Source organism: Vigna angularis, chromosome 5, assembly GCF_016808095.1.
Source record: "Vigna angularis cultivar LongXiaoDou No.4 chromosome 5, ASM1680809v1, whole genome shotgun sequence".
In the NCBI taxonomy this organism is placed as follows: Eukaryota; Viridiplantae; Streptophyta; class Magnoliopsida; order Fabales; family Fabaceae; genus Vigna; species Vigna angularis.
The window spans coordinates 27,975,527-27,998,310 of record NC_068974.1 but is presented as its reverse complement, the minus strand read 5'-3'; the positions used below and the strand labels follow the sequence as shown (position 1 = coordinate 27,998,310).

Sequence of the window (22,784 nt, the reverse complement as noted above, 5' to 3'; positions counted from 1 at the left end):
GCCTCTAGGTTGATTTTACTGTAATTTCTTAATTGGATTCTGAGGTTAGATGAATAAATTTGTTTGTTCTTTTAATTCTTTTTGCGATTTATATTTTTCTATGGCTTTTGTCTCTTAATCAAGTAAAAGTAATGATTTTTATATTGTAGCAAGTTAGTATGGTGTTAAATCTACATAACATATAAACCACTTGGTTGGCTAATGTTGTATTGGAGAAAAAGTTGAACAATTAATGGCATATGTGCACAAATTTCATGGATCTAAATAAAGTGTGTTCAAAAGACCCTTACCCCTTACTTAGCACTGATCAACTAGTGGACGACGCATCCGGTCACCAAGACCTTAGCCTCCTCGACACTTATTTTGGATATAATCAAATACTACCCTGACAAAGATAAAACCAAGTTCATAACAGACAAGGCTAACTTATGTTACAAAGTTATGTTTCCAGCCTTAAGAAAGCGGAAGCAACATACCAACGTCTTATGGACAAAGTTTTTCGAGAACAAATTGGTAGCAACATGGAAATGTGTGTTGATGACATGGTGGTCAAGTCTAAGTCCATAAAAGAGCATGTAGCGAACCTAGAGGAAGTGTTCACACAAGTTTGTGTTTGTAGTAATAGGAGAAAAATTCTTAGGCTTTATGCTTTCTAATCGAGGAATCACATCAAATCCTGACATGTGTCAGACGATAATAAAAATGGGAAGCCCAAGAAGCCCAAGTGTAAAGACTCGTTGACAGATTGACATCCATATCCCAATTCATTCCATGTTTGGCTGAACGCATCAGGTCAATTCTCAGAACCATGAATAAGGCATTCAAGGAAAAATGAACAGACTAGTGTGAAGAAGCTTTTTAGTAGGTTAAAACAACTATTGCAACATAGTTTGTCTTTGCAGGCTTAACCCTAACCGAGAGATACAAATATACCTATTAGTTTCGAAAGATGCCATAGGCGCTGCTTTGGTATAAGCAAAGCCATATCATTAGCCCATTTATGTGTCGTTAGTTAGGTATTACAAGACGTCGAGACTAGGTACCAACAAATTAAAAAAATTGCTTTAACATTAGTTATGGAGACTGGAAGGCTTAGATCCTATTTTTAGAGTCATTAGATAATAATGATGAAGAATTACTCAATAACTAACATAATGCGTATACCAAAACTAACCGACCATATGATGAGTTGATTGGTAGAAATATCAGAGTTTGACCTCAAGTATGAACCCAAAGGAACAATGAAGGGACAACACTTAATAGATTTCTTAGTTGAAATGTAGGGGCACACATTAACCAACTACTCATTATGGGTATTGCATGTTAGCGGATCATCGAGGCAAAAAGGTAGAGGAGCAAAAATAATCCTAGAAGGATCGAACAACCTAAAAATAGAGCAACCACTGTCATTTGACTTCAAGGTCTCAAATAATCAAGCTGAGTACGAGACCTGAATAAAATTGGCTAGTGACATGGGAGCCAACAAAATCTTGTGTAAGACCGACTCAAAGTTGGTGGTCGAGCAATTCAATGGCTAATTTCAGGCGAAGGATAAATCTTTGTTTCGTTACTTGTGTGCCTTGAAGAAACTCATTAAAGCTTTCGAAGAGGTGAAAATTGACCACCTCCCGTGGAAGAAGAATGTAAGAGTGGAGGAACTGTTTGTTAGAATTCCAAGTGTGAGTCTAAGTCCCACATTGGGTAGAAATGAGAAAGTGGAGTACCATATAAGGGTGAAGACCCATTAACCTATTGTCTTAAGATTTTTGATAGAGAATTATGTTAATCCCTTATGTAGTTGGACTCAAATCTCATCGATGTTGTATCTCTCCGGTCAACCCCTCCTTTGATAAATCCAACACTATCAAAGTTGAGTAACCCCAAAATTAAGGACACCTCACTACGGTGATACACCAAACCCTATCTTAGCTGACCATCCTAAGAAAATCATGTTTGCGACGGAAGTATTCAGAGACTAGCAAGAAGAAATAATTCAACTCCTTTAAAAGTTATATGAATGAGAGTCGCTAAAACCAAGCGATACCAGAAAAGCGACGAAATATGTGAAGGTAGGAGACAACCTATATAGAAGAAACTTTTCTGCACCGCTGATGAAGTGCCTCATGCTAGTGGAAGCCGACTAAATTACGAGTAAATTCATAATGGAGTATGAGAAATTGATTCTAAGACAGCAAGACAATTCGAGTTTTAAGGGCTAGTACTATTAGTCGACCATCAAAGTCAACACTATCACTTATGTTAAGAAATGTAAAAAATTTCAAGAACACGCTAATGATTTGCGCACACCATCTGTTTGTCTACATCAAATCACTTCCCCCTGACCGTTAAAAAAAGAAGGAATGGACATTATACGCTGCTTTCACTTGCCTTAGCAAATATTAATTCTCATAGCGATGGCTACTTCGCTAAATGGTTAAAAGTATTTGTTGCCTTTAAAATTTACTTATTCTATTTTAAAAAAATGTATTAATAGATTAAAAGAAAAAGGTTTTCATTGGAGTCGTGTCAATGTCAAGAATTTAAGGTTTAAAGGTTTTCATTATTGTTTGTGAACGTTTATGGTCCCTAAAGACGAGTGTTAAAGAAACATTTATGTTGAGAGAACGAACATAAATGAAAATAATGGTTAGAGAATAGAGTTTTGACAATGGTTCTTCGTTTTTATTTAGAATATTTTTTAAGAAAATTATTATAAAAACATTAAATTTCTTATATACTATCTGAATTTATGATTTGATGAGTCTGTTCTGAAAGAGATTCCATTGTGGGACCAAATTGTTGGCAGTAGTGGATCCCTGCTGTTCTAACTCTCACCTTCTGTCCGTGTGAATTTTGAGGGATTTTGTTGACAAAAAGTGTGTGAACACTTCTTTTTCTTCTGCATGTAAAAGACTCCATCCGTTTAAAACGTTTCTATATTAAAATCATATACATAGAAGGGTTGGTAAAATTATAAATATATACTTAATTGCGATGCATTCTCATTGTAAAATATTTTCCAACATAATCTAATTACACATTAAATATTCCCCATAAAGTTCAATATAGTTACCAGATAATTGAGTCCCTTGTTTAAAAGTTAAATAACTGAACGTGAATAAAAAAGTCATAAATTATTAAATATGATATATTCTATATAGTAATTTGCTTAATCTAATAAAGACGAGGCGGATTTTAAAATTTTGTTTTAAAGATTAGAATTTTAAATTACTTCCCAAGTAAGACTATAATAATTTCAAAATTTTACTTTATTTTGAAATAAAAGTATCTTTGATTTGATTTAATGTATCAAGATTTAAAATTCAGCTCAATTAAACAATTTTTTTAAGAATATATAAAATTACTAATTAGATTGAATTTTTAATTTTAAGAGAATTATATGATTCAAGGAAAATGAAAAAATTTCTAAAATGCTCATATTAATAACGAGTACGCGGATTTATTACATGATGGCTACGTTTCCCTGCATGTACAAACATTTACAGTACTGTAATATCTAATTAGTTGATGAATTTATTAGACTTTGTCATATAATAACAATGGTCACATGGGGGACTATTTTCAAGTCGTAGGTACTATTGTTTAGATTTAACATACATGCATCTAATTCGAAAGAGAAAAACAAAATAATAATAACAAAAGCTTAATAAACGCATCTATGAAATTTTTTAAGAGTTTTTTAATTAAAAATATGGAATCTTTTTCATAGAGAAGCTTTCAAAAAAATTCTTCTAAATTTCTATCTAAAGAAAATCTAAGTTTCTTGCTCGTTGTACTATATAGCCTTTACATATATGTAAACGTAAATTACTTTTGAACAACAATAAAATTAAAGTTATAAAATATTAAAAATAAACTATATTATTGGTTATTAAACTATCTAAATTTTGATGATTTTTTAAATATTTATATTGATTGAAGATAGTTTGAGCATTAATTGAAATAATTAGATTACGTTGAAAGAGGATATACTTTACTTTTGAATTGTAGAGCAACATAATATTTATCAGATAAAATAAAATAAAAATGATATTAAACTTATGTTATGGGATCGTTTCTTCATTTTAGTTTGCTTTTTAAAATTAGAGATAATTTACAAATTAAAAAAGTATATTCCCTCTCATTCCTCGTCATACAAACATAGCTTAAAAGAAGCTAACAAAATAAAATTTCATACGTGAAACTCATAACTTATAATAACTTATAATGTGTCTAAAAAAAGAAAATAAGGTTAAGAGACTACAAATTTGGGAGAGTGTAAAAACTTAAATGAACAATATAGAGATTTTTTTTGTCTTGCGGTGTTAAATGTTTAGTAAGTGTACCAATAGTTACATTAATAATAAAATATTATTTTTTAGGATTGAATTTGTTAAATATTAGATTATTAATTTTTGTAATTTAAGAGTAACTAACAATTAGACCGAATGATATATAATAAAAACTTCAATCGAAAAGTCATGATTCCATATCCTTTCCTATATAATTTTACTCATTTAAATGCAAGAAATATAATTATTCACTTCAGATTATTTAGAGTTATAATTTTACTCATTTAAATTCATCCAAAAAATATAATTATTTACTTGAATTTATTCATAGCCGTTTATCCCTAGTTTCTAAGATAGGTAAACCTATTTCATTAAATTATAATCCAATTCCTTAGGTTAGTTATAAAATTTAATAGAATCACAATCATCATCTCAATTGCAAACTAATTAAATAGGTCCATTTCCCCAAATGTGACAAAAACTTAATTTGTTTTATTTATAATCTCACACAATCTCCAATCAATTGTTAAATTGCCTGTAGAATGAACATGAAAACCATAAAAAAGAACACTAAAATAATTCAAATTAACTAAACATCAATTGTCAAGAAACTATAACCTAAAGTATTACCTTAATCCTATCCTTCATAATGTAAAAACAAAAAAAATAAAAAATCTAGAATCAGAAGAAGTAGAAGGTCTCCCTTGCAATCTCATCTCCTCCCCCTTATAGTTTCCACATTTCCTCTTTTTGCACAGGTGGTTACCTCTCCCTCAACCACTTTTTCTATTTTTCTCCTTTATGTTTTTCTTTTAATCCTTTTCAGTTCATGCAATATTAAAAGTTAATATTGCTCGTTGAAAAATTCACATGCCACTTTAGGAATTCACTGGTTTGCATTCTATATCATGAAGCCAAATTCACACGTTGCTTGTGAAATTCTCTAATTTGTTTCTTCACTTTTGACACTAATTCCCTCTAAACTATGGTTGCAAACTTCAAAACACCGGTTTACAAGAACAATGCACAAATCCAAATGTATGATTCAAAACAAAGATAATGCATGATGAAATCATTCCAATAATGCAAAAATATATGCAAAATAGACTAAACTAATACATGAATACAAAGTCGTTTCATCTACTTATTAATGAGAAAATTTGAATGCATAATAATACTCTTGAATACAATTATATGACACTAGTACAGATAGGGGAAACGACAGCGGTTATTTTTGCCTATAGGCAGCGGTTCCCGAACCGAGGCATATCCAAGCGAGGCAAAAAGTCTGCTACTTTTGGTCTCGGTTGAGAACTGAGACATAAAATGACAGGATTTCGCCTCGGTTCAACATTAACCGAAACAGTAAAGTTTTTGTTTTTTTTTAATTTTTTTTTGTAAGACTTTATGCCTCGGGTTAGGGGAACCGAGGCAGTATATTCCCCTAGGCTTATGGTGTTTCCAGTCCCTTTTGTCTCATCACCAAAATCAGTGTCTGCTCTTCCTAAGGTCAAAACCAAATTCATTGCTGCTTGCTAATAAAATAAACTGCCAAATTCTCTCTGTTAATCAATTCCAGAAGCCATCAACGCCTGATATGAGAAATTCCACTACTATAGTAGGCAAACACACCTTCAAAGGACACAACTTATGTTTCCAGATTGCCTCCATAGGCATACTAAGTAACTGCAATTTAAGCCTAGGAACGTCCATGAGAAATCTCATGCGAAAACACAGAATGTTATAGGTGGATTAACATCAGAACCAAACATATTTGCTTACAATCACACACAGTCACATACCAAGCAATAAAAAGAAAAAAAAAACAGTCACATAAGAGTCTGAACAGAAGCAATGGTTCCCATGAACCAACTTATTCTAGAAGCATCCTCAGTCTCAAAGGCCATCTTGAACCTCATCCCAGAACACCACTGAATTCTCATAGCAGCCCTTACAGAAGAAGCCTTAATGCAAAACTCAAGAGTACTGGCTCTTGGATAATAAACAACCTCAAAAGGTTTGTTAGCAGCAGCCAGGGTCACTGCTTCTACAACAGCCTCAGGCCTCACTTTGGCACTGCCACTCAAATTCCCACCACCACCGCCGCCGCCACCATTTCTTAAGCTCTTGTTCTCCTCTCTCAAGAAAAAAGAGAAAGGCCCATAAGGACCAATCCCACAATTCCCACTTCCACCGATACTTCCAGACCCTGAACCAGAAGTAGAGTTCCACACCTCAAACCCGATTCCCTTCTTTGCCCTCCGAATCCCAACACACAACTCTCCATTCTCAGACCTCAGAAACACCACAGAATCCCATAGAAAATAAATCACTTGCAAACCTCGACTCTGCCATCGTATTAAGAAACCCCAAAAAATTATCAACAGGAAGACAAGAAAACCCTCGCCAGCGTCACCTCCTCCATGTGCGAGTTCTCCGCCCTCTACCCCACCATGTGCGAGTTCTTCGTCACCTCCTCGCAAGCGCACACGCACGAGAACAACGCCTTTCAGTTCCGCACCGGGGTCCAGTGGTTCGAGCCCCGTTCCCTCGACGGTGAGGCAGCACCGACGATGGCGTTTGGAGATCTTGCGCGATAAAAGGAATCGTGAAGCAGTGCGAGAACACTATATCGGCGACAACGACCTATCAGCGACCTTGTGGTGGAGACAATGATGGAGCGCTTGGATGCAGCGAGAGAGAAGAACAGTGCGACTAGGGAGTGTTTCTGCTTGTGAGAGGGGCGGGTTTTGGCGGAGCTAGGAGAGGCGATAGTGGTGGCCGCATAAGTGAGTTCTTCTTCCTTGAGAGGCTTTCTTGGGAGCATGAAGTGCTTTTTAGGGCAGAGAGGAGAAGAACAAGAACGAAATGGGGTTTGGAAAGCACCTCGGTTCTACCTTTGTCTGAGGCGATAAAGCATTATATGCCTCGGTTAAACATAGCACCCGATGCCGTAAGGTTGACTTGACGTGTGGAAGTAGCGTGTTTAGTGAGTTGCAGGTGTGGCAGAGGTTTTATGCCTCGGTTCTGCATGTACCCGAGGTAGTATCACCTTTTCAAAAAGCTGTCAGCCTTGTTTTAGGCACCGGTTTTTCATGCAACCGAGATCGTAGCGTTGTTCTGGTTTGGTCCGACATGCAACCGAGGCCTATAAGGTTCTCTTAATTTCAAATCTGCCATCGCGTTTTGATAGACAACGGTTTGATATAAAATGAGGTATATTGTACGAGTTTAAAAGCAAATTTTGTACTTGTGTGATTTTGTCCTACTAGATTTTTGACTTCTTTTTGAAGAGTGTATGATCACTACTTTTCGTTATTTTGTTGTCATTAAAATATGGTGACAAAAATAATTAAGTTTCTATGTTATTTCAAGAAATTTGTGGATAGTTTGGAGATATTCACTACTCCATAAATTTGTGGATAGTTTCTCATGGCCTACAAACATCTATTACAATTATCTTTATATTTCTCATACAAAAATGTTGACCATATTTGTGTATAAATAAACAAAATCACACTGCACGTGTTAACCTTGTTACTTTAAGTTAAACATTCCATAATATAGTTAAAACAATTTTAACTAATATACTTAATATCACATTGATTAAAATGAAGGTTAAACACAATTTAAATACATTTTTCTCTTTTAACTGTTCCAAACATATTTTAAGCACAAAACCAAGAGGTTTTAGATTTCTAAAATAGATGATATTTCATATGCATTTATATTACTTCCAAAGCAAAACCTTAAGACACTATGTATATTTTTTTTTAATAAAATGTTCATTTTTCTCATATATACACAATGTGAGATTTAAATTTACACTTGAACTCTCATATATGTCTGAAATTCAAGTCGTTTAAGTATCACCAAGATTTTGATTGATTTTTGAAAAGATTCAATGTCACTAAGACATAATAAGTCAAAATTTACATAAGAGATTGATATTACCTCTAATCCAAGATTTTTAAACAATAGATTTACAATCTTTTTAATTACTTATTTGTTTTCATATATTTATTTAATACGAGAGTTAGACTTACTTAAATTTTTAATAAATCTTATCTTCACATAATCCTCCACATTTTCATTAAAAGTACAAAATTTTGATGTTCCTAATATATAGAAAAAGGTATATGATCTAGAAAAGAAAGATAAAACTTGGTGACAAAATCATAGAAATCGTTTGACTAACGAAGGGGACATTATGAAAGCAGGTTACTCATTTCTAAGTTTTGGTTCCAAAAGGTTAGGCAAGGAAAAGAAGGGGTGTGTACTTAATTGGCACTGTTTTCAAAGTTATTAAGTTTTGTATTTCTTATCTTGGTTAAATTTTGCTTACATTACGTTGTTATTATTATTATTATTATTCATGATGAAGTATTCATGAGAAATGAATCTCCAACCTGCCAGGAAATCCGCAGATTGTTTGCTTTCACACATGTGAGAGATCCAAGGTGAGGATTCTGGAAGGTGGTGCTGAGTACCAAGGTAGCAAAATAATGATATTGGGGAAGGTGAAAAATATGCAGTACTATCCACTGCTATAAATACTACAAAATTTCAAAAATGGGTTTTGTGATTTGTGCAAAGAATCTTTCGCATTTGTCTGCAAGCTTCAAAACTACACGTGCCAAAAGTCAGTGGCAGAGTTGAATGGTGCTTCCTATTCTAATCTCATTAATATATGTAATTACCGTTAATGCAAAATATTGTACAAGATTACTGCAGTGTTATTAATATCTTAATCATAAACTATTGCAGTAGCCAGAAATTTCAGGTATTAAATATGCAGTTCTGTGTTTTCCTGCGGCTTTGTCACTGAAATCTGAAACCACATTACCAGATTTTGCTATCTAGAAATTAATTAATAACGAGTTTATATATATATATATATATATATATATATATATATATATATATAATATTGGGTTTTCATAAGGTACTGAGAGGTTGTTTTTGCATTTTTTATATTGAATGACATAATTACGTAACATCAATCCCTCCATTTGGTAATAAAGCGATTTTGTGTGGTTTTGTCTTTATCAAGATGGTATAGGGGTATTTAATTATATTTAGAGTATGGATACAGAAAGTTTTGATGACTCATATACGGTTAATGTTAGAGAGGGGATATACATCTTTTTTAAGTAGGTTTGGTTCATGTCAGTAAATTTTGTGTATATTTTCTATTGATAACTCGACTTTTTTTCTATCACCACATTTGAAAGTTACAAGTTCGATGATTGACTTTTTAATTTTTTCTAATTTTTTCACCTTGACCTCAGTGACTTGTCATCTTTCCTTTCTCAGTTGATGCTTCTTGTAAGTAATTGATTAAACTAAGCTATGCTTTTAGTTTCTTAATTTTAATGTAATTTAAACTTAATTTATGTATAAAATTTTGATATATTTTAGTTTTCAAAATCTAAAAATGAATAAATATAATTATTTTATTCTAATTATTTTAATTTTTTTTACATATTAAATACGTTTCATGTTAGCATTTGAGTTGTTTACATTATTTTACATATTTTTATTTTAATGTTCGATAGGAAACTGTTTGACATATCAAAACATTTAACCTAATTGGATTAAAAGACTATATCTACTAAATTTTAAAGTTTGGAAACCAAAATATATAAAAAACATAAACAAATTCCAATTTCATGTAAAAGTTCATATACTTAAAACATAGTTAATTTTATAATTTTAATTTTGTACATAAGTTAGTATTATTGTTAATCTTCTTAAGCATATATTTTCTTTATTTCTTTATAAAAAGAATTTAAATTTAAGGGAAGAAATAATATGTCGTGGTGTCTTGTAAGAAAATAAATTAGATGAAAGATCACAATATGTATTTAAATAAGACAATTCTTTCACCAAAAAAACAACTTCAGAAAAGGTTTAATAAGCCCATGATTAGTTTTGCATTGAACTTCCTCCAACATGAATATCCCTAAATACCACATGTTATATCATACCAAATTGCTTTTCAAAGGGATTCTTAATCTATTGTTTCTGTTGTGAAATCCCCTGGTTCTTACTTCCATTAATAACGATACATAATAATAATAAAAGTTCAGAAATTTCATTTTAATATGCTCCTATGAAAAATTTCGAGCTACACTTTATAGTTAATTTTATGAAAAATGTTAAATGTATATTTTCATGAGGTATACCGATTGTACATTTCATAGGTTGATTAAATTAATATAATATTTTAGTTAAATTAGTATAAATGTTGATTAAATTAATGATTCCACCACCTTCTTTGATACATTATATCATATTATTATTTTTTAATTTAAATAAAAGTTTCTAAAAATATACGCGAGTTTAAAATTAAAAAATATGTAACTAAAGTAATAAAATTAATTTATCAATAAGTCGTCGGTTCAATGGATTTAGCAAAATCTCAAATTCAAATATCCCAAATGAAATAATTTAAAATAGATTCCACTAAAAAGTATACATTAGATTCTCCATATGTATTAATTATTAACTAAATTCATAAATATGTAACACCAATAGTATACATATTTTAAAAAAATAGTAGTAATCGTAATTTATGTCTGGAAATTAAAATAATAGTAGGTAGTTGATTTTAGGAATTTATTTTTATCTTAAAAAATATTTTCAGAAAGCAATTTGATAATATTATTTAGAAAACCATAAATGAAGGGAATCATATAAATCACGGTTTCTGACTTGTACTAGTGGTTTGAGACAAAGTGGCTACAAAATAATTTCTTAACAAATAATAATACTTTTAATATAACAATAAAGCAACAAATGGCCATGAATCACGATATCTACTCAAAAGCGGGTGGTATTACCTAAACACAACTAAAAAGTGATTCCGGTGACTTTCAATAAAGTACGTTTAAGTGGTCGTTAAAGAGGCCTTAGGGTTCCATTGCATGTGAATTGAGTAAAATTTATTTTCTGAATCACACTATACAATATTAAACAACAATTTGGCACGTTAAGAGTGAATATAATACAAGAATGGAGCAACATGATGGGGTACCCTAGAAAAATGAGTACTGAACACAAACACTGCTTTGAGAAAAGCAACGTTGAAGAGGAAAGGAAAGGAGAAAAAATGTGTTGAATGCAAAGGAGTGTTTGGTTTTCCTTTTTCTTGGTGGTACATGTGTTAGCGTGCGACAATAGACTTTACGGGTTGTCCGAACAAGCCACATGATTCTCTCTATTGTGTTTGCCAGGCTTTTATATTCATAAATTGTATAATTTCCTTTCCCTTCTGGGAAGAAAAAAATAACAGGTGCAGAAGCACTTCTCTGTGTAGCTTTGCATTCTACGCATGCCTCTATTGTAGAGCTTTTCATAAACTATATTGTTCTGTTTGGTGAGAAACATTGGTACTGTATATTTTTAATTGCTTAAGGAAAACAAATTACTTAAAGAAAGTTCTACAAATAAAAATATTTAGCTCTTTTTAGTTTAAGTGTGTTTTTATTAGGTTTAATGTCTCGGTAGGTCCCTATTTTCGGCGTGAATCTCAAATAGGTCCCTTTTCTTTTCGGCGTCTCAATTGGGTCCTTTTTTGTGTAAAATTGTAGCAATTAGGGGCCTGCCGTCAAATTGAACAAACGGCCGTTTAATTGTTTGTTACGTGGCATGAACAGTGTTTTCAGTAATCACAGGTGGAATTAAAAAAGAGTTTCAATTAAAAAGTATGAGGTTAAATCAGCTTTAGTGAGAGGGCATAGTGGGAAAAATGATTATGATTCCCATCTCACACTGACTTTCTATCAAACACCTTCTCTTCAATCTCGCGCCACGTAAGCCCTATCATCTTCCACCCACTGAAACCCTAACCCTAGTCGCCACTGCCGTTCCGCTTCCGCCGCTCCCGCCAATGCCGCATGTCGTCGCCACGGCCAGAACATCATCTCCTTCCTTTCTCGCTGGCGCATCAACGGACCACCACGGTGCCTCAACCAAGACCGCCGCCACCTTCCTTCTCCTTCGCGCAAGGGTTCGAAGCCACCACGACCGCCATCTGCGAGTTCGTCTTCGCATCACCAACATCTCGCCGCCGTCGCACAAAGTCACCGTCCTCTTCTCCACCACCATCAACCACGCCAGCCGCCGCGACACCACTCTTCTCACACGCAAATAATCGAACACACACCAGCCACCGCAACCTTCATCGTGCCTCTCCTCCATTGACGAAAGCTTGGCACAACCATCTTCATCTTCTCCATTCTCGGAACCCAATCGCACCTTCATCTCGGATCATCACCTCGCGATCTTCACCAACCATGCCGCGACCACCACTAACCTCCCTCACCTCGCGAGCTTCCTCGCCGTTGCCCAACCTCCATGGCAGCCATCACACGCCACCGCACCTTCCCACTCTACAATCGAACCTGCATAAAAACCAGACCTGCAAAGAAGAACCCAACAATCACAAATCGCGCACTGTTAGGCGCAGGACCCATGGCTTCCTCAAGCGGAACATGTTCGGGTTCATCCTCTCTGCTTCAGAACTCAGGTTCTGAGGAGGACTTGCAAGCGGTAATGGATCAGAGAAAGAGGAAGAGAATGACATCGAATCGCGAATCTGCACGGCGATCTCGCATGAGGAAGCAGAAGCACTTGGACGATCTGGTTACCCAAGTGGCTCAGCTGAGAAAGGAGAATCAGCAGATACTCACCACCGTCAACATCACCACGCAGCAGTTCTTGAGCGTTGAGGCTGAGAACTCGGTGCTCCGGGCTCAGGTGGGTGAGCTGAGCCATCGGTTAGAGTCTCTGAACGAGATCATCGAACTCTGGTTGTGTGTGAGAAGGAGAGGGGAAGATGAAGTGGGAATTCCCACTGTGCCCTTTCTCTAAAGCTGATTTAACCTCATAGTTTTTAATACAAAACTCTTTTTTAATTCCACCTATGATTACTGAAAACACTGACCATGCCACGTAATAAACAATTAAACGACCGTTTGTCCAATTTGACGGTAGGCCTTTAATTGTTACAATTTTACAAAAATGGGGACCCAATTGAGACGCCGAAAAGAAAAGGGACCTATTTGAGATTCACGCCGAAAATAGGGACCTACCGAGACATTAAACCTTTTTATTAATCTCTTAACTTAGTAACTCACTTGTTTTTCTATCCCGAGTTTAAAATGGATGTTTTTAGTTTGAAGCTTTCGATAAGTGATGCTTTGGATGTTATCAGAGTTAGACAAAGTTTATTAGATGACAATTATGCTAATATGATAATTAAGACATTCTTAAGAAAGAAGTTTGAACTTTGAAGCTTATTGTAAAATTCCTGAATTGACTCTTTACCTCCACATAGTTTGTGAGAAAAAAAGATGTGTTGGGTTGGATAACTATGTGTCTAAAAAAGTTCAACATAGTCGATCACATTTTATCTCACTATTTAAGGTAAGTGAAGACGGGTTATTGTTAAGATCTTGACAAGTGTACCGAATCGTTTCAAGTAATAAACTGGTAAGACTAAATAACGTTTTCCAAGAGACTCATGCAACACTAAACAATCGTATATTTTCTAACTAATATAAACTAAAGAATGATTCCATTTGGTAAGGTTTAAATGCGATTAAAATAAACGTACTGCGTGAATAATAAAATGAACTGTTGTAGCCAAAACACTTGGAAATGAATGAGATTTGAAATAAGATGAAATGGTAATGTTGGGGTTAGATTTCACCTACTTCACTTCATGCATATTAAAACTCATCTTCACTAAAATGCTAATGTCAACTTAATAGATTACTCAAAACCCAATTCCTTGATTTAAAGAGCCTAGACTTGCTTGTTGGATTTCAATTCCTTGAAAACCCTAATAAGTAACTCTGCATTAAGAAAGGAAGTTTATGACAACTAGAGGTCTTAGCTCCATTCCTAGATACTATGTTCTTTAGGTAGCTTACTCCATGTCAAGGTTCATGAGCTATTTTCCAATATCAAACAAACCCCAAAAATCAAGTTATAAATGGTCAAAAACATAACAAACATTAAGAAAAGGAGAAAAACCACTAGCATTCAATGCAAGAAGCTATATATTTATATATTCAAAGCATTTTCATATACATGAAGTTCAGAGGTTACATCCTTCCTCAACAAAAAATGAAGTTAGCTCTCCATTGTCATGGAGAGCTTGAGCTTACTATGGAAGAAATGGAAAGCAAAGGAAACCCAAGGAAGAAGAATAGAGAGTTCCCACATACCCAAGCTTGCTCCAAGAACGTGTTTTTGTGCTTCAGCTGCCAAAAGATCGCTCTCTCGTTGCATGATAGCCTTAAATAGGTTTAGGGTGCCACATCAGCAAATGTCGCGCTCAACGCCCAGACAGAGGGCGCCCAAGCGCGAGCTTTGCAGAACTGGATGGCGCTCAACGCCTTGGATGGGATGCCTAGGCGTGGGATTGCCAAACCAAATGGCGCTCAGCGCCTTGACTAGGGTGCCCAGGCGCCAAGTTTGCGTAACAAATGGCGATCAGCGCCCTATATGGAGTGCCCAGTTGTGATCTGCGAGGCAAATGGCGCTTAAGGCCCTTATAGGGGCGCCAAGCGTGATCTTGGCTTCATGAGATCAAGATTTTGATGCTCTTGGTGATTTTCCTAGGTTCCAACGCCTTGATTTGCTTTATGTACTTCCAAAGCACACAATAAGCCTACAAAATGAGAGAATTAATGATGAAAACTCCTAAGTGTAACCTAGACTACATAAATGTTACAAAAGCGAGATAAAAGAGAGAATTGAGCAAGTTGCAAGCTAAAAGAGAGTTAATTTGGTATAAAATGCACCTTAGGTAATGGTAAGAATTACTGTTATCAGTTACTTAGGTTACAAGAGAGACCAAAGTCACAAGAGAGACCAGAGTCACAAGAGAGGTTTATTTTTGCACTCCTTGGAAGAGAAAAAAAGAGAGAAATTTGTTGGCATAAATTTCTTCAGTCTAACTGTTGGGATCATCAATTGGAGGTTCGATGTTAAAGAAATCAACATTGCATTGCTGCTCTATTTTGAATTTCTCTTTCTTTGTTTTTTATATTTGAGAACATTATTGCTTTGATGCATTGACGGGTTATAAACACTTATTTGTGCTTTGACTTAACTCTTTTGTATCCATATTTAATCTTAGTCGAGCTTGATTTATTGACTTGTACTTGTGGGTTTTTACTTCCATATTGAGAATATTTTCTTACGTTAAAAATATTGGTATTCTCTTTTGTGATTATTGTTGTCATTTTATTTTATTATTGCTCCTCATGAATTCTTAAAAATTTTGGAGATAATTATTTCCAGTTACATACTTTGATATTTTTTGTTGTTATTTTCTTCTATCAAAGCACAAGATATTGTTTCCTTCATAAGGAAAGGAAATACTTTCAATATCTTCATACTTAAATCAACTAGCTTAGGTCTTTTTGTCGATCTCCTCTTTTACTATATCTACAATTCAACAAATCAAGGTAAATTAACTAGTATTTTGGAAAACACATTTTGAAGGGTTATTAAATATTTGTAATTATTAAAAATTGAATACTAAATTTTTTATATTTGAGACAAAATACACTAGTAAAATTTTAATTTTTAACGTCGGTTAAATACATTCTTTGGTGGCGGTTGTAACTGTCACTATTCTTATTTCTGTCAGTTACTCCACCAACATAGAAATTGATGCCATAAAGCTATAATAACATTTATTTAATATAGTTGAAATACCACTGTTAAAATTATTAGATTCGATTTTAACTACTGATAAATGTCCAAAATGAGTTGATTCTTAATGTTAATTTGATACATACCTTGTTATGATTATGTGTAATATCTGTGTTAACCACTTCAATTTAACTTGTTTTGCAAGTTTAAAAGATATTCAACAATCAAAGTTTAAATTTAAAGAAAAACAGAGAAATTCTAAGAAATTTACAGCAAACTGGATTAGCACGGCTACAACGCCAAAATATTGGGCTTGAGCCGCACGAAGAAAACCCATCATAGAAAGTTTCCTCAAGCTTTGACTTGACGCTTAAGCCATGAAGAATACTTCACATAGAAGCAATCTCCGGAGGCTTAAGCCTAGAATTGTGTAGCTTAGTTATAAAGGAAACCTACCTAGGAAGGAAACCTTATAGTTAATGATGGAAAAAGTTTCACTAACATTTATTTCCACGATCTTTTACAAGATGAGGAGCTCTCCTTTTATAAAAGAAGGAAAACTCTTAGGAGGAAGGAGAGTACATTAAACTAGATTCCTTTTTAAAACTTCCATTAGTACAAAAATAACGTATAAAGTCACGCGTTCAACGTCTAATCACTGAATATCCAACGTTAAAAATGACTGGTGGCATTTTTGTAAATAAATGCAATTATTAGATGTTGTTTAAAGTTGTAATTCGACGTCAATTTGTTATATTGGATAATTTTTGCGAAAATGCTTGGTGCGAAGGTGAAAATATATTTATGTATCACGTCGAATTCCCTAGAATTAGACGTCAAAAGAATATAAAACGTCAAATGCCCCAACATTAGACATTAAAAGGTTAATGAATTCAATAAAAATTTGAGCGTGAGGTTGAAAATTCATTCACTTTATCTTAGCACGCGATACCCTCTTCTCTGCTCAACACTAGTGCAAAAAAGACCTTTAACGTCACCCTTTAGACGTCTGACCCTCGAATATCCAACGTAAAAAATGACCGATGGCATTTTTGTAAATAAAACAACTATTTAGACGTCGGTTATGAAAGGGCCCGACGTCTAAATACTCATATACGTCGGCTCCCCCGAATGGACGCCAAAATTAAACGAAAAAGTTAAAAAAAAAAAATTTTATTCTATTTAGATGTCTGTTATGGAGGGAACCGACTTCTGAAGCACTTTAGACGTCTGTTAATTGGGGAAACCGACGTCTAAACCCTAAATCCATAAATTTAAAAAGTCACTTTTTGACTCCATTTAGACGTTTGATCCCGCCAATCCGACTTCTGAAGCACTTTAGATGTCTGTTAATTGGGGAACCGACGTCTAAACCCTAAATCCAGAAATTTAAAAAGTCACTTTTTGACTCCGTTTAGACGTCTGATCCCGCCAATCCGACTTCTAAAGCACTTTAGACGTCTGTTAATTGGGGGAACCGACGTCTAAATTTTGGCATTAAAACACCGTGAACGCGAGACAGCCGTTACATGCACTCATTGTTCATCATCTTCGTCGGTTTTTCTCTCTACGGGTTACGCTTTTCAGGTTCGTTTTCTCACTTTTGCACCGTTTTAAATTAATTTTACTCCGATTACATCATTCTTTGATGCATTATCTTTCATTTGAACCGATTAAAATGCGTTTTTGTTGGGTTTTGGTGCAGTTATTCTCGTGTCTTTAGGCGGCGTTCTATGGCGGCGGTTCCTTGCGTTTTGTACTCCTTCAATTCCCTCCACTACGTTTTTAAAACCATCCAATAAAAAAAATGTACAATACATTCTCTTCAACTAAAATATAAAGTTGTAAACTCGAATCACCATGAGTCAGGAGCAACCTCAAAGACGTCTAACCTGTATGGATCGGACGTCTATATAGACGTCAGACCGATATAGGTCCGACGTCTATAGAGACGTATGACCTAAAGGGTCCGACGTCTCAATAACGTTACCCATATAGACGTCGGACAGAGATCAGAAGTTAAAAGCCCAAAATAACAGACGTCTAAAGTCCTTTTTGCACTAGTGCAAACTTTTCTGGAACGAAGTTTGACAACCATCACATGTAATCTTTCTTTCATTTGTTACAAATGCATGTTAATTAACTACTTTATGTATGATTTTCGTTTGTTTTGACCGCTTATTTTTGTGTTTTTGTCCTTCATAGGCGCATTCTGCTTTCTCTCTCATTGGTGGCAATACTTTATTTCGACACCCACCTTTTGAAGGTTAGATTTTGTTTTCGTTTTGAAGAACTTATTTGTGGAACTTGTTTGTTGTTTTTCTTTTGTTGAACTTGTTTGTTGTTATTGTTTGGTTGAACCTATTTGTTGTTGTTTGATTGAACTTGTTTGTTATTATTGTTTGTTATTGTTGTTTGTTGTTGATATTACACTATACGTTCATAGTTCATGCTTTATAAAATACCAAAAACTGAAATTTATTGTTTTTCTATTTTTCAGGTCTCGTAGAGTTGTAAAACAGGATCACAATTAATTAAAAAAACAAATTTTTTTATTAACGTCGAATATTGACAAAATTCAACGTTAATTTGCTTTACTGTGAACGTCAAATTGTTCTATGTTCGACGTTAATTTAATGTCTCCCGATATGACGTTGATCTCAAATTCGACGTGAAAGGCCAAAAATCACCGACGTTATACAGTGTTTTTGTACTAGTGTTCCAATTGTCCAAGAGGGGTGAATGAGAACCTTCTCCCTTTAAAACCGTCCAAGGGGGATGCATGAGAGCCTTCTCCTTTTGAAGTCGTCCAAGGGGGATGCATGGGAGCCTCCTTCAAACTCTAGAATGTTCTTCAAGGCTTCAAACAAGCTAGAAGGGACACTCCTTACCTTTCTAAGGCCCAAAAGATGCTAGAAGCCCAAAACTAGTCCAATTGACAATTTCTTGACAACTCTGACCTTTGCTAACTATTTAACTCATAACTTCCTCCACAAAACTCCAAATTAGCTCTGATTGTTTTACTATTGGAAAGTAGACTCAAAGTGATTTCATTTGACTATAAGCATGTATTTTTTGAACCTCTAAACTGGATGTAGAGAAATCTTCAAAATCGTCTACGTTTACTAAACTTCTTGGATGGGTAGGTCCTTGGCCTAAATACAAGGCCTAAAGAAAGACATATGCATTTATTTAGAAGGCTTATGAGAAGGAAAAACAAGCTTGAACACTATCTTCATAGGAGTAGAAGTCCTTGATGTTTTTCTTATTCTTCCATTCTCTAAGCCTAATTCAAGTTGTAGCTCCTTAGATGGATCTCCATCAATGTCCCTAGATGGGGTTTCATCATACCCTCTCTTGAAAAACGATATGTCCTCAGATCGAAAATATATTTAAGGAAGCATAACTTTGGCTATTAATCTCCTCCTGAATCAAAGATGTACCTAAAAAAATAACAAATAGAAATTGAATGAATAGTGGTATTGACAAGAGGATATATCTAAAGAAAAGAACAAAGAAATAAGGCCTCTTGTGTTTGAAAAAGAAATTATGAGAAAGTTTATTGGCCTTCATTCCAAAATCATCTTTTCCTTCATTTTGTTTTAGCCATTGCTTTATGTAGTGCAACAAAACAAAGTGATGTTTTTGTTATGAAGAAAAATCAAAATGATTACTTTTTGATGATGAAGATTTCAAAATCATGCATACCTTCTTTTCTTTTTCAACATCTTCTTTAAAAGGTTGTTTGCTTAACAATTCTTCTTTTTTATTTTTTTTTTCTTTTTCAATTTTGATCTTTATTTTTATCTCATCCTCTCTCACTTGTTGAGGTGTGAGAGGAACTATAATTATTTTGCATCCCTTATGAAAGAAAATTATTTTATTGGTGTAGCCATCATGGACGGATCTATTAACAATGTCACACAAAACATTTTCATCATAATTGCCTATAGAAATGGGTATACTAACTTGGTTTTGGACTATTATACCACTATCATCCTTATTCCACTCAACTTTGTAAGGCTTTGGATGAAGTGTAATAGTCAAACCTAACTTTTCCACCAAACTTGAACTACAACAATTACAACTATCGTCACTATTAATAATAACATAACAAATGTGATAAAAAATCATTACATGTTGTATAGAAGAGATTCTCTCGTTGTGATTGTTTTAATTCATTTGGTTAGTTTCTAAGAAGACTGCAAACCAATAACAATGCACCTTCACAATGAAGAATTTCCTTTATAGAATCTAAAACTTCTTCTTCACTAGATGAAGAATGAGAGTCATCCAGGCTTCCAGTGTTTTGATCTTTCAAAACCATTATTCTTTTATGAGGACATTCAGAAGAAATGTGTCATCTTCCATAACACTTGAAGCATTGGACACTTCTTATTCTAGTTTCTTTTGACTTTTCGTCTTCTTTATTTTTATCTTGTGACCCTTCAAATTTATTTTTGGAGGGGTAGCCCTGCCTCTTGCACACAAAATAGTAGAACTTGTCACAATGAAAGAAGAACAAGAGGTCAAGTTCAAAATTATTATCAACACCCTCAATGCCCTTACGAACCAACTTTTCTCCAAACTTGCCCAACCACCACAACCTCCAGTACCACCATCACCTACTAGTGGTCCATGATGTTCTATTTTCAACCCTTTTAATAAGAGGGAGAAGATTAGATGCTAAAATATTTTTGGTAGGAAATAATTCTAAGGAGGGGATAACTTATTCAAGGGAAGAAATTTTTTATGGACACACATTCTTTTTTTATATATACTCTGATACCTCATTCTTTTTCTACTCTGATATATGATAATTATGCTCAATGTTTTCACCACTCTGATACCTTAATCATTTTATGATTACTCTGATACCTTAATCATTTTATGATTACTCTGATACCTTAATCATTTTATGATTACTCTGACCCCTTAGTCATCTTATGACTCATTACTCAAACACTTTAATATTGTTTCTTACATGCTCTGATATAATTTACTATGAATACTCTAATATATTGCATATATTGATTTATGACTTATGAAAGTCATTTTTCAATCATTTATATAATGTTCAAATAACTCTAAAATTGACTTACTTGCTATGATTTCATTCATACATACTATGATACTTTATGTGCTATGATACTATGAATTAATTATTTGATAAACCATGAGCTATGATTGATTTTGAATAAATGTTGAGTACTATGAATATAAAGCTCTGATATATATAATTCAATACTTTGATATCTTTATGATCTAATGCTATGTAAAGAAATCTAGATAACTATCTTTGTCTTGATACACATGAAAAATATTTTTAAAAAAGATAGCTAAAACAACTAGCATGATAGAATTGAATGAATATATTTGAACAACTTTATCACGTCTAGCAAAATCTTTGATAGCAAAATCTCTTATACCTTTTGTCTTAGCATAAGTATTTATTAAACATAAAAAAAGGGGAGATTGTTAAGACAATATCGTCTAAATGCTACAAGTTAAGACAAGGTCGTCTAAACAAACCTAGTTTTAAAGTTTAACAAAGCATTTGAAATAAATAGTGTTTAACAACGTGAACCGTCTATGATATTAAACGCAAAGCGCTAAACACTATATATTAAAAGTATCCTAAATGATATAAGTTACTCAAACATATAATGTCTAAACGATAATACTTGTATAATGCGAAAACGACTAAAATCATTTAAAACTTTATTGCATGTACGCCGTAGTACTTTCCTGTCTTTTGTGTTGTACTCTCTTTTTCTGTGTAGATAGTATCAGTACAATACCTTTACTAAAAAGCCTACATCAGAATTAGAAGAACGTTTAGAGATATGAAGATATTCTAGGAATGTTTCCTTCATTCTCTCTATCAGTCTCTTCCCAACACATCAGAATTGTCTCTGCAAAACGCTACATAGCTTCTAATCTAGTACAAAAGGCTACATCCCTATGTGAAAGCCAAAAGCTCTAAGTAACATATATTTTTCAAAGAAGCCTATATAAAGAGGATTTCATGAAATAACCAAGAATTATCTGTGCATACTATCTCTTGCTATTGTTTTCTTAAGCTTGCATAGTCTAACGCTTGTTCTTTGAAAAATAAGTCACTTTACTAGTTTTCGTAATCTCTTTGTATTGATTTTAAATCCTCTCTACGAGACTTACGTTTTCTATTCTTGTAATCTTGAAAACACTTTGCTATTTTCTTTCAAAAGTGAAGTAAAATACTTGTAAGTTTAACTGAGTGGAGTTAAAATTTTTAGTTAGTTAGACCAGTTCATATCAGGAGTGGTTATAATCATCCTAACTAGTTGGGTCAGTTGTATACTAGGAGCGATTAAACTTATTGTAATCCTTTGTGATTAGTGGAACCCCTTAAAAGTGCTTAAGAGAGAACTATACGTAGCTAAGTTTGGAGCGAACCAGTATAAAAGTAAGTGTACCTTATTGCTTTTGGTTTTCAAAGGTTTTCCCTAAATGTTGTTTTAAATATTTAAGAAATATAGATCGTCTAACTCCTGCAAAAGAAATTAAACATTGTTTTGCGAAAAGATTTAAAACTCTATTTAAGCCTCCCTTTCTAGAGATTTCCTGTGTTACACTCTCATCCTCCAACCGTCCAGATAATTATAGTAATTGGAATTACTCTAATAATGTTAAGCAAAAGACTATAATGAGATATCATAAACTGAACAACAAATAATCTTTATGATATTCGTTGAAATTTTTTTGACTCCACTGAAAAAAAAGGTCTACAATAACAAAGATTTTCCAATGTAAATGAAAAAAAAATAAAAAGAA

General features: G+C 33.7%; 1 protein-coding gene across 1 annotated transcript; it reads left to right on the top strand.

Annotated features, from left to right (window-relative positions):
- The first annotated feature begins 12,726 nt into the window (after positions 1-12,726).
- On the top strand, positions 12,727-13,184 carry LOC108339334 (bZIP transcription factor 11). Its single transcript, XM_017576473.2, has one exon. The coding sequence runs from the start codon at positions 12,771-12,773 to the stop codon at positions 13,167-13,169; it is 399 nt and encodes a 132-aa protein (XP_017431962.2). The 5' UTR covers positions 12,727-12,770; the 3' UTR covers positions 13,170-13,184.
- Positions 13,185-22,784: the final 9,600 nt, after the last annotated feature.

Coding starts and splice junctions, on each gene's coding strand:
- LOC108339334 (XM_017576473.2), top strand. CDS start 12,771: ATGGCTTCCTCAAGCGGAACATGTTCGGGTTCATCCTCTCTGCTTCAG.